The 13,079-nt window shown below is 37.3% G+C and overlaps 1 protein-coding gene across 9 annotated transcripts in view; it reads right to left on the reverse strand.

The window, feature by feature from the left end:
* Positions 1 to 13,079, reverse strand: part of RABGAP1L (RAB GTPase activating protein 1 like) — a 722,977-nt gene that overhangs the window by 29,133 nt on the left and 680,765 nt on the right. For 4 of the 9 annotated variants that reach the window (XM_040263947.1, XM_040263952.1, XM_040263954.1 and 1 more), the window contains 2 exons: positions 6,616 to 6,708; positions 6,127 to 6,431 (listed from right to left, as the gene is read on the reverse strand). In XM_040263947.1, the coding sequence (XP_040119881.1) occupies positions 6,417 to 6,431; positions 6,616 to 6,708 (108 nt within the window). In that variant the 3' untranslated portion in view covers positions 6,127 to 6,416. Of the gene's footprint in view, positions 1 to 211; positions 6,432 to 6,615; positions 6,709 to 13,079 lie in introns of those variants that run through there. The other 5 variants (XM_040263944.1, XM_040263948.1, XM_040263950.1 and 2 more) reach the window with 2 other exon arrangements.

The raw sequence follows: 13,079 nt of genomic DNA on the forward strand, positions 1-13,079 counted from the left end.
ACATCACACTCTTGGAAACCTCCTCCATGTCACACAATTAACAACATTTGCACAAAAAGCAGAGAGCAACTTTTCTCCTTAGTTTCGTCCCCTCCTGCATAGGAGACGTGTAGCCAGGAAAGTTGGATTAGTATCTTGGGGGAGGAGGATACTGCATTTTTCGGAGAGACAGATGCTGATGTTACAGACACACACAGACAAAAAAACTTACCTCCTCAAAAGTCACAGACCAACTATCGTTTTCAATCATAGGTACAAAGACAATTGAAAAAAAAAAAAGAATATCCAATGAAATTGCACACCTACTAATACAATTAGGAAATGGTGATAACAAAAAGCAGACACTTGGTAATGCTATTTTGCTCTGTTGTTTTTCCTTAGAGTGTCATTTACGCTATGCTCTCTCCAGGACAGCTAACGTTTGATGGAAGAAATTATACTTGAGGCAGCCAATGGGAGCGAAGAGTGATACACTAAACTCCTCCTTCTCCACACTGCTATTTGCAGTCCGAGTGACTGATGCAAACACTGTCTGTGGAACTATTTGCAACTAGGGTGTGAGTTGTTTACACTGTGTTGTTAAGAACTGGGTGGAAGGAACTTCCTTCAGTGATAAAGCCAGAAACCTTGCAAAATATTTCATCTCAGGCATGACAAAGCCAGCAACCTTGCAAAATATTTCATCTTCAGGCAACAGAATTATATTGTTGGGCAGGGAAATGCAAAAGAAAAACGGAGGCCCCAGGTCTCCCTGGTGTCTGGGGATTGGAGTTTGGGTGAAGCAGTATAAGGAATGGTGAAAGTGATTTTTTCCTAGATGAGAAACCAGAGAAATGTGAACCAGCAATCAGAAGAAAATAAACTCAGCCTTAAAGGAAAAAATGATGGAGAAGCAGGCGGCTTTATAAACTCTAGCTCAGTATTTTGGGTGTGCTATCTGCTGCTATAATGAATTCTTGGCATATGCTTTTAAAGACATTCCAGGGTCCGGAGAAAATGTTTCCCTAAAAGACCCAGGGCAATTTTATTAGCAACAACACACTCAGCTCTCACCTTTCTTCTTCTGGGTGCCTCTTTCAAAAACCTTGATAGTCATCAAATTCAAATTTCATCAGTTTTTTGACATTCAAAGACAAATGCCTACAGACAAAAATGTTTAAATGTCTACATTGTAGATGAAATTTGAGAAAGCAAATCTGGATATCTGAAATCATTTCATGCTCTTCCTTCACCCAACACAGCCAGTTTTATCTTTCTGGTGGAAATTTAAACAATTTAAAATGTCAAACTAAATAGAAAATCTTGTCAGTAGTAACTAACTGGCAGTTGGCAAAAGAGACTGAATTTCTTTTAGCATTTAAGAACCATCTTAGATTATACTCTAGCACAGGGGTCAGCAAACTTTTAATGTAAATGACCAAACAGTAAATATTTTAGGCTTTGTAGGCCATATGGTCTTTGTTGCGGCTACTCAACTCTGCCATTGTTGTGTAAAAACAGTGATAGATAATAAGCATGTGGCTGTGTTCCAATTAAACTTTATTTACAAAAACAGGCAGTGGGCCATATTTGGCCCACAGGCCAGATGGTTTATAAATCTCTCTACTACTCTAGCGTATAAATCAAATTTTTTAAAAGCAAATGGGTTACAGATGATGTAGAAACAGGAGTGTGATGTAATTTTCCAGTCACCCTCCTTTAACAGGAAACAAGATGTACTAAAAATTGAAGAAAAATTTTGGAGCATTAATTCTAAAGACCATTGATAAACATACTGAGAGATTCTTAATATGCATAACCTTTATATCTCCCCTGAGTGTTAAATATAACTCAATCAGCAGACAAGCATCATCAGAAGCCACCTGCTCCTTCTTAGCTAAGTGGCTCCAGAAGTACCACGAGAGCTTACGCTTGCCTTCTCCACCATCCTACAGCAGTGAGTGCATGAGTTAGCCAAGAGCAAGGAGGAAAGAGTGGCAGCATCCGAGGTTTAGAATTAAGTTGTAACAGACAGAAACCCTCCTCTTGACTATCACTGTTTATTAAACACATGTGATTTCATAACAAATATTTCCAAAAGCCTGTAACATCTCTGTGATGTGAAAAATAATAAAATGTTTATTTTCACTGGATGAAAAACATTTTTCAAAGATGGATTCACTTCTCTTGACTTCTGTGAGTGAGGAAGGGTCCAATACGAAAACAAAACAAAATGGGGCGGGGGTGAGGATCATTTTTTTCCAGATATGATTAGTATTATTTAAACTTTAGCATAATTTTAAAACAAAATATGATCACTGTTGTAAATTATTTCCTTAGATATGTAAGGATAGCAAATAATACAAGTACAAATTAAGCTTTATTTAGAAAATCTTGTTTGTACTATTTATAATTAAACAGTTTAATTTTAAATTACATGCAGGGACAACTGCTCTACAAAAATCCGTATGGGCAAGTAAAACTTGTGAAATTACAGGAATCGTTTTCTTTCTGTTTGAATTTCATTTTAGTTAAAAAAAAAAAGTACTATGTCTAACCTCAAGAAAGAAGTTAAACATTCTAAATTTAATTATACTGAAAATAGATAAGATCCTTCAATTAGAAACTACGTATTTATAATACTGTCTCCCAAACCCAAGAGAGTTTTAAACATTCCTGATTCTTTCTAGGATTTGCCCAACTAGAATAGGTAATAATATAACCTCATTAGACTTTGGGAAATTCACTCAATTTAATTAATTAGCTGTGCTTTTTTAAGGCTTAACTCACATTTGTACAAGTAGTTCTTTCTTTAATTAAACAAGAAAAGCATATCATCTTCTAAAGACAGATGAAGGCTGTAGTTCTCTAAAATTGCCATTAATGATTACATCATTAGAAAACTAACTTCCCCCAAATGAAAACAGTTCATCATCTTAAAATAAAAAATAATATTTTAACTTCTGAAATTGATAACCACCTATTAGGTGCTTGGCTACTAATTTTTTTTAATGACTAAAACAGCTATACATATCCATGAATGTTTGTTTTCTGGAGATTTGTACAAAAATGAAGGTATACGTGATGTATTTCTACAGACAATTCTTTATCTTGTATTTCACTTAATCCAAAATTTATAAATATGTAAACCAAAACATCAGAGCAAATGAAAATCACTACATAAATCTGGCCAGGTCAAACTTAGGAAGGATAATAAAAGAGGCTTATAATAAATACTGTGCATTCTTCTTCCAATAAAGTTTCCTTTCTGTATCTTGGAATCTAGTCATGAAGATAAAACAGAAAGAGTACACCAGAGGCTGTAAGCAGTCATTATAGAACTCAATGAGTTTCAAATACAAACTTAATCCAAGATCAGGTAGCACAGGCACTGTTCATATGTATGCAATGCCTATTTATAGGTTTTGTCTATGTGCATACGTATATGTATATAAACATACACACACACATATAAAGATGAATCCATCATCCACTTTTGTTGGCTGGCCTTTCCCTTATAAATATGAGTACATATAGGATATATAGTCATTGATTAATTCTGACAGGAGGTCTCCCTAAGTATGGTTTCTGCACAGGTACCTCTGGTATGACTGAGGCTTATGAAAAAAACATGGCAGGCAGATGTTAATTCTCTTGGGACATTTAGCTTGGTGGGTTTTTTTGTGTGTGGGGGGGATATAATTCACATATCAAAAATTTACCTTTCTAAAATATACAATTCAGTGGTTTTTCTACATTTTCAAAGTTGTACAACTGTCACCATTATCAAATTCCAGAACATCTGCATTGTGCTTAGGGTTCCAAAATTTAAATTTATACTGACGTCATTTCATCAAGTGTTAGGTACAGGTAAGTATGCTGACATAACCTCAAGAGTAGATATTTTCATGTCATAAAAATAGACACAAAACATATATTTAGATAGACACAGCAAGAATGTGAGTGCTGAGAGTTATCTCTACATTGTTGGATCTTTAAATCCATGTCTGGTTTCCCTGAAACAGCTCTTTTAGTACCCCACCATGCCCAGGAGAAACATCATCAAGCTGAAAAAAAAATCTCTTGGAATATCATAAGGTATGACATTTCTGGGTCTTTTTTTAAAATTGATACAACCTTCTTAATTCTCTTGAATTAAGCTAGGGGGCAAACAAGGCATTTTAAACACTACAGATCCTAACTGTTGAGGAGGGATTGTTAGTGAACTATGTAAGTTCTGACTCAATGCCTTCAAAGATCTTCCCCAAGTTATTCTTGAGAATTTTGATATCTAGGTTCCCAGTCCCTGGACATGAACAGTGAATTATAAAGTGCTTATGCCCAGGGCATAGATCTTACTCTTGACAGGATTAAATTTGTAAGATGCTAAAATGTATTTTCTAAGGTACTTTCCTAAGTTAATGAATACAACTGTAGTTAGCTTCTTAAACTAGATACTGACCATCTGAAAGAACAAATCTCTGGATGGGTGAACACCATGTGCTCAATTGTCACCTTGAAAATGTAACTATAATGTGAGGACCATAACTTTACCAAGTTTATCTCCAGTACAAATTTTTAGACATTATTAAAAGGGTATAGGAATATTAGCTGAATGATGCATTAGCACGCTATTACAATAATACAAAAATAGTTATAGAGGATATCTTATATACATAAATAGAGCATTTAAGCCGAAAAGTAGCACCTGTGTTCAAAACAAAGGCCCAAAAAAAGTTTAATTCTACTTTGACTCCTCAGTAAAAATTGTACACACCAATAGTATGTGATAGTCACTTTTTAAAAAAATAATAATACGCATTATACTAGTCACTTATACGTACCTGCTTTGACACAAAAAGGATATAAGAAACAATAACAAGTTTCAGTTCCAGGCTGAATTTGAATACACAACTTTAGTCTTTCATTTCCCTGTCTTCTACTTAAAGTGCCCTTCCCAGACGTCACTCAGAATGGTGCAAGCAGCGGGAGAGTTCCATTTCGGATTCTTAAAAATATTTTATAATGACTACTTCAAAGCTTTCCACAGCAGCATGCTACATAAGCTACATTCAAATTGGTTTTATTGAGGGGTGGAAACTAGCTTCCAACTATGAGTACTTCATATGGTAACAGTTATCTGCATAGCAGTGGGATTCTACTGTCAGCTAGTTTTATAAACAAAGGGAGAAACATACAGATGTTCGATTATTAGGTAACAATACTTGGGAGAATCAGGAGAAAGGTAAGTGAGGGACTGGTGCGGCAGACACAAATTAAGGGGATACTATTCTACTAATAATTGGGTAATTAGAGGCAGCAGGCCTAATAAGGCTAATAACAACCATTTACTGAACACCAACTATGTGCTGGGTACTTTGCATACAACATACCTCATCTTCACAATAATCCTTCAAGGAAACATGTATACTACACATTTTACAGATGGGGAAGAGGTCCAATAATCAGTCTAAGGTGCTGAACAAGTGGCTTGGGGGTTAACTTCCCCAACTTGGACTCCAAATCCTCTCTCCTTTTTCAGAAATTCAGGGTTTGAACTCAGATCTGACTACAGAATCCATACACGCCTTCCACCACTCCCCTATGTCAACGTTCCATGCTATTCAATTCAGCAACAGAAACAAGGCAGACTGCTTGACTGCAGTAGCTTGTGCCCAGCTCTCTGCCTACATAAAAGCAACTCTAGCTACAGAGGTGGAAGTCAACTCTCAGTGAGTGGCTTCATTAATGATGTCATCATGGTACTTTTTTGGGCAAGTTGTTTCAGCACGGCTGGGACTCAGTGTATCAATACAGTATTCTCTTATCCTAATGTGCTGATGTGGAGAGGGAATCATAATATGTCTGTAGGAATCTGAAGAATCAAAACATGCTGAAGAGAGACACTAATATTTCAGTCAGAAAAAAGTAAGGTGGGGGTCAGTATTTCCCCAACACTGCTTTATGGAAACTTTTGCTAATTACCATTGAGGACATCTTTATAACCAGCCCAATTTTTTTAAAATACTGCAACTAACTGGGATATTGAACTGAATCATTTTGATTTTGGAACTGCACTCTGTAATGAAATGTCACTGTTTTTTATAAATCTGTTCGTGGAAATAAATGTTGCGACAAACACCATGACTGTGCTCAATATACCTTTGTGGTTTTTATTCTTTACTTTTGAATGAGTTTGTATCTTTAACATTGGCTACAGACAGGGGTGAGTCTGAAACATTCTCGGGCCAGTCTTGGAACAGTTCGCCTTCTAACAGTCTTTGTGGATGTACCGTGCACAGCTAAAAGCCGTACTTTGCCATTTTTCTTTTTTCTCATTTTTGAAAGTAGTTGATAGCCACTTTCTCTCTTTTCTTTTTCCCTTTCTTTCAGCTTCTTATGAAGACTCCCAGTATAAATGCAACAGGTGAAGTTACCTACAAATATACAAACTGAAAGAAAAGAAATATTATGTTTGGCTACTCAGGAGTCTCCTGAGATGAAAACATACCTGGACATTGAGCAAAGTCACAGTTAACATCAATCAAGAAGGAACAGAGGGAACGAATGTCCCCCAGTTGCAGCTTTAGGGGAAAGAAGATATTGGCTCAAACAGGTGACCTGTGTCTCCCATACCTTGTATCTATCCATTGGGTCTTCCTGCTGCAGCTGACTCTCTCGCATTGTCTGATATTCTTTCTCATATTTCTTTAGCTTCTTGGTCGGTACCTGCAGGGTTGAGAGGAAAACCATGTTAGAAAAAAATCATTTAGGAAACCATTTTCTGATGTGTTTCCCAATGAAGTCTCTGGCTTTCTAAAGGAGGACACCTGACCCAATGTAGGGTGGAAATCTAGACTCCCTGGTGGCTCAGATGGTAAAGAATCTGCCTGCAATGTGGCAGACCTGGGTTCGATCCCTGGGTTGGGAAGATCCCTTGGAGAAGGGAATGGCTACCCACTTCAGTGTTCCTGCCTGGAGGATTCCATGGACAGAGGAGCCTGGCAGGCTACAGTCCAAAGAGTTGGACATGACTGAGTGACTAACACTTTGACTTTTAAAGTTTTTCTGTAAAGGTCCAGATAGCGTATATTTTAGGCTATGTGGGCCATACAGTCTAGGGTACAACTCCACTGTTGTTACTATACAAAAACTGCAGATAGGTGATATGCAAACAAATGAGTGTTGTCATGTTCCAACAAAACTTTATTTACCAAAATAAGTTGTAGTTGATCCACGTCTGTTCTACAGCATTGCTGACATAGCATTCCTTTCTCTTGTTAACGTATTTAACAGTGCTATTACTTCTGTTAACTGCTTTTCTTAAAGTAAAATTCATTCTTCTGCCATCTTAAAAATCATAATTATTTTATAAAAAGACTGAGCAACAAAGAAAAAATCTTAATGGAACCTATATACTGTAGAGAAAGCAGATTCTAGAATTGGTAGGCAAACGATTTCTACTTCATAACAGTGGTCAAGAGAATTAAATGACATAAAATATCTAAAGTAATGCCTGGTTCATGGGATTTTTAAAAACAATGCTTCTAGAAAATATTATAAAAATTAACCCATTAGAATCTGTCATATATTTTATATAACAGACTAAGTCTACTTTTAGGTTATTCTTGAACAATCAAAATTTACAGAATTCCTTTAAACATCAAAATCTCCCCTTAATGTTTAGGTCTTAACATGAAGCTAAAGTTTTAAAAAGAAAACAAGTGTGTTACTTGGCTAAATTCTTGGGGACTCAGTGAAGGCAAAGACCATGTGTTGATGCTCCTCAGCCTCCATCATGACACCTACCAAAGCAACTGGCCCCTAGGAGGCCTTCAACAGATTGGTTTTTGTCAAGTTCAAAACCTGACATTTAGAAAACATGTAAGTATGTGTGTGAGAGGGCGAAAGAGAGGATGGAAGGCAGCGGAAGGAAAATAAAATAAACTTATAGTTTCCTGGGATAAGGATTGTTTCAATTCTCTTGTATTTGGCCAGAGAATTTGTTGAATAAAAAGCAAAGACAATAGGTTATTCTAATTACTTTGTTCTTCCCATCCAGGCACACTGTGAGTACTGGAATTATCTGCTTTTCATCACAACTGGGAAGTTTCACACAGTCCAAGCCCATCAGGTAGTATAAATCATTCAACAATCACATGGCAACAATATTCATTTGGCTGACGGGCACTGCCTACCCAGGAAGACAAGAAGAAAGGATGCTTTCCAGCATGTTAACTGAATTGCGAAACCATTACTGAATACTGGCATCAGAAACTCTAACCTTTACTACTCCGTCTCCAGAGACCTTCAACAATACACTGTGACCAACGTGAGTGCAAGGCAGAAAAATGCCACCTGCCAACAGTATGGCCTTAAGATCACTGAGAAACAATGAGGAAAATATAAATGATCATGTACTAACAAAACAGCAACAACATTATTTTTCTTGACTTTGAGAGGGACAATTTTATCGTTTTCTTTTCTCTGTACTTATCATATACTCTGAAAACCAAAAACAGATTCTCAAGATGAAGTGGCAAATCACTGGAACTGCAGTCGCCTGAAGCTGGGGAGAAAAAGGAAGAAGTCCCAGTGTTTTAAGCCATGAGAGGGGTTTCCCCGGTGTCCCTAGCAGGAGGGGTCAAGGGGAGATGTGAAAGGATTTGTGAGGAGGAAGGAGCCTACTCCAGCAGCCACTCACCCACAAGATGAGAAGGAAGTATTATACAGTATGTAAATATTTTTGTGTAGCTGAATACTGGTACCACTGGGTACCAGGTTGAACATCAGTCTTGAATGCGTGCTAAGTTGCTTCAGTCATGTCTGACTTGTACCCTATGGACGTAGTCTGCCAGGTCCCTCTGTTCATGGGGATTCTCCAGGCAAAAATACTGGAGTGGTTGGCTGCCATGCCCTCCTCCAGGGGATGTTCCCAACCCAAGGATCCAACCCAAGTCTCTTTTGTCTTCTGCATTGGCAGGAGGGTTCTTTACCACTAGTGCCACCTGGGAAGCCCAGGAACATCAGTCTTAGGAGGAAGCATTTTCTACATGGTTCTGAAATGGATTCATTCACCAGGAAGTCAATTACATGTTATAAGCTTGTCTCTAGAGAATTTCTTCTAAAACTGTTTTTTTTCCAATTGAAACTATTTATGACTGATGGTTTTTTGTTAACATGTAAAAAAGTGTCCTTTTAAAAGTCAGTCTTGTTACTTATGTTAAGAGGTTCATTTCAAAGTGAAATATTTTAAAAATGCATTAAACACCCCTCAATAAGCTAATCCTTTCCCATCTGGCTGAGATTCTAGGATGTTTGGCTTTATCTTGTTCAGGAAAATAGAGCAGGTTCCCAGAACAATATGTTGCTAGGAAACCTTCCAGGCTTATTTATCTTGTGCTGTGGGGTGATATTGAGCATCCACCTGTGATTGGCACAAAGTAAAAGGGAAAAAAAGGTGGAGGAGGAAGGAGAGCTGATATGAAACTCCTGTCGTTTATGAGATAATCAAAGAAAATAGACTGTTGTGGTTTTAAAAACTGTATTTCAGGACAAAATTGATTTTATTTTAGGGAATGTAATATTAAAAAACCTCTTCAGTAAGTAGTTTTAATTAAAAACACAGAAAGTCATTAAGAATTATTAAAATTTAAACAACCTACTATCTCAAGAGTATTATAGTTATCTTTTCCCTTAAGTTACATAAATTTAATGTAATTGTGCACTTGAACAATGAAATTTAAAGTATAGGGAAGCATGTGCGTAGGTTTATGCAAATACTATGCAATTTTGTGTAAGGGACTTGAGTGTTCATGGAGTTTGGTATCTATGGGAGGTTCTGGAACTAATTCTCTATGGATACTGAAGAATGACTGTAATTACTAATTTGCTTTACTCTTTCTCAAGGTTAATCAAACTGGCCTCAGTAGGAGATACAGAAGAAGAAGAATGAATAAGAATACAGTAGTTCCCTCTCATCCACACTGGTTGTCAGACTGCAGACAGGACCAAACTCTACATATACTTTATGTTTTCCTATACATAGGAACAGTAACAATAATAATTATAGAACAATCATCACATGCTGTAATAAAAGGGTTACTTGGACACAAGCACTGTGATACCAGACTGCTGATTTGATAACCAAGGTGGCTGTTAAGTGACTCCTGGTGGGAACACAGTGTGGATATGCTGGGCAAGGGGATGATTCACATCCTGGGAGGATTGCAGCAGGATAGTGGACCCTAATCAGAACAGCTCAAAATCTAAAACTTACGAATTTTTCATGTGTTCATTTCTGGAACTTTCCATTTAGTATTTTAGGATTGTAGCTGACTAGGGTAACTGCAACTTTGGAGCAACTACTGTATGCTCAACATTCTCCATTTCCCATGCTCTCTCTCCTTTTCATTTAAAGCACTGATTTCCTGTTTTTATATAACTCTGATAGAAAACATACATATGCATATACAAGTTTTTGTTGTTTATCAATTAATTTTAGGTGAATTTGTCTTAATAATCTTTACTTCATAATCATGCCCCATCTAGGTTATCACTTCACTTCATATTTTTACTACATTATTTTGAATACCTCTGTCCATGGGATTTCCCAGGCAAGAATACTGGAATGGGTTGCCATTCTTTTCTCCAGGGGATCTTCCTGACCCAAGGATAGAACACGCATCTCTTGCACTGCAGGCAGATTCTTTACCACTGGGCCACCCAGGAAGGCCTTTGATTAGTAGTAATCAGCATTAAGAAAAACATGAAATGCCTTCATGCCAGAGAATTTTCTAATAGTTTTAGAGGTATAATTTAGAAAACTCTATATTAGAAAACTATATTTAAGCCTCCCAACAATTAAGATTAATTAAAAAAAATTTATTTTACAAATAAAATCCAAGTAATACTTGGAGAGTATTTGCCCAAGAGAGGTAACTTGTCCAACATCATATAGCTGGTAAATAGAGTCAGAAATGGGATCCTGGCAGTCTGCCTGCAAACTCTGTCCTCTTCGACCACTTGGATCTACCGCCTGGGACCAGATGATTGAGGCAAAGCTTCTGGAGAAGTTGACAGTCTAGACATAGTGCTAATTATGTGTCTAATTACCATATAGTTTCATAAGTCCAACAGCAGATGTTCATAAGGGTATGGGATGATCAAGAAGAAATTTGCTGGGGTAGGGGGAGAGCACCTCAATAAGCAAGATTTTTCATTATGACTGGTTTATGTAAACTTCCTTGCCCAATCAAACATTCCTGTACTTCCCTTTGCTAATTTTTAACAAGGGGCCACTCATTTGTAAGAGGCATTTATTTTTGGCTTGATGAATCTGCTTCTTTATTTCAAAAATAAATACAAAACTATTTACTAATCTATACAAATGCTGGCAAAGTAAATCACTATGTTTTAAAAAGGCTGATAAGATCTAGTCAATATTTTTTCTGTCAGATGTCCGAGTGCCTAAAAAATTAACAGGCCAAAGGTATTAACTATTATGTACTACTGCTCTTACTTCAGATAATTTCTTAAACTAAACATCAATGATTCTAATTTAATGTATTAATCACTGGATAGAGAAAAACATAAATAAGTAGTATAGCACTACATTTCTTGGTTATTGGGGGGAGGGCAGTGCTCAGACTGAGAACTTTTTAATTGAGTCACTTCCATCAAGATCCGTGAACAGAAAGTGGATCAGTGGCAACCAACATTCTAATAGTAAGTTTGCAGAAATCTAAAGGACTTAGAATGAATGAAATAACTGGGAAGAAATCAAGAGGAGAAGACATCTAAGAAGAGGGAGCATGTCTTTAGGCTTCACTTCACCCTCCTCCTGGTGTTCAGCAAAAGAAGCTACCCGGACTCTTTTTGACTTTTTAGTACAAGAATACACAGAAGAACTGTACAAAAAGGATCTTCACGACCCAGATAATCACGATGGTGTGATCACTCATCTAGAGCCAGACATCTTGGAATGTGAAGTCAAGTGGGCCTTAGGAAGCATCACTATGAACAAAGCTAGTGGAGGTGATGGCATTCCAGTTGAGCTATTTCAAATCCTGAAAGATGATGCTGTGAAAGTGCTGCACTCAATATGCCAGCACATTTGGAAAACTCAGCAGTGGCCACAGGACTGGAAAAGGTCAGTTTTCATTCCAATCACAAAGAAAGGCAATGCCAAAGAATGCTCAAACTACTGCACAATTGCACTCATCTCACATGCTAGTAAAGTAATGCTCAAAATTCTCCAAGCCAGGCTTCAGCAATACGTGAACCGTGAACTTCTGATGTTCAAGCTGGTTTTAGAAAAGGCAGAGGAACCAGAGACAAATTGCCAACATCTGCTGGATAATGGAAAAAGCAAAAGAGTTCCAGAAAAACATCTATTTCTGCTTTATTGACTATGCCAAAGCCTTTGACTGTGTGGATCACAATAAACTGTGGAAAATTCTGAAAGAGATGGACCTACCAGACCACCTGACCTGCCTCTTGAGAAATCTGTATGCAGGTCAGGAAGCAACAGTTAGAACTGGACATGGAACAACAGACTGGTTCCAAATAGGAAAAGGAGTACGTCAAGGCTGTATACTGTCACCCTGCTTATGTAACTTATATGCAGATTACATCATGAGAAATGCTGGGCTGGAAGAAACACAAGCTGGAATCAAGATTGCCGGGAGAAATATCAATAACCTCAGATACGCAGATGACACCACCTTTATGGCAGAAAGTGAAGAGGAACTAAAAAGCCTCTTGATGAAAGCAAAAGAGGAGAGTGAAAAAGTTGGCTTAAAGCTCAACATTCAGAAAATGAAGATCATGGCATCCAGTCCCATCACTTCATGGGAAATAGATGGGGAAACAGTGGAAACAGTGTCAGACTTTATTTTTTTGGGCTCCAAAATCACTGCAGATGGTGACTGCAGCCATGAAATTAAAAGACGCTTACTCCTTGGAAGAAAAGTTATGACCAACCTAGATAGCATATTCAAAAGCAGAGTAAGGTCTGTCTAGTCAAGGCTATGGTTTTTCCAGTGGTCATGTATGGATGTGAGAGTTGGACTGTGAAGAAGGCTGAGTGCCGAAGAATT

This window comes from Oryx dammah, unplaced genomic scaffold, assembly GCF_014754425.2.
Source record: "Oryx dammah isolate SB20612 unplaced genomic scaffold, SCBI_Odam_1.1 HiC_scaffold_21, whole genome shotgun sequence".
Classification (NCBI taxonomy): Eukaryota; Metazoa; Chordata; class Mammalia; order Artiodactyla; family Bovidae; genus Oryx; species Oryx dammah.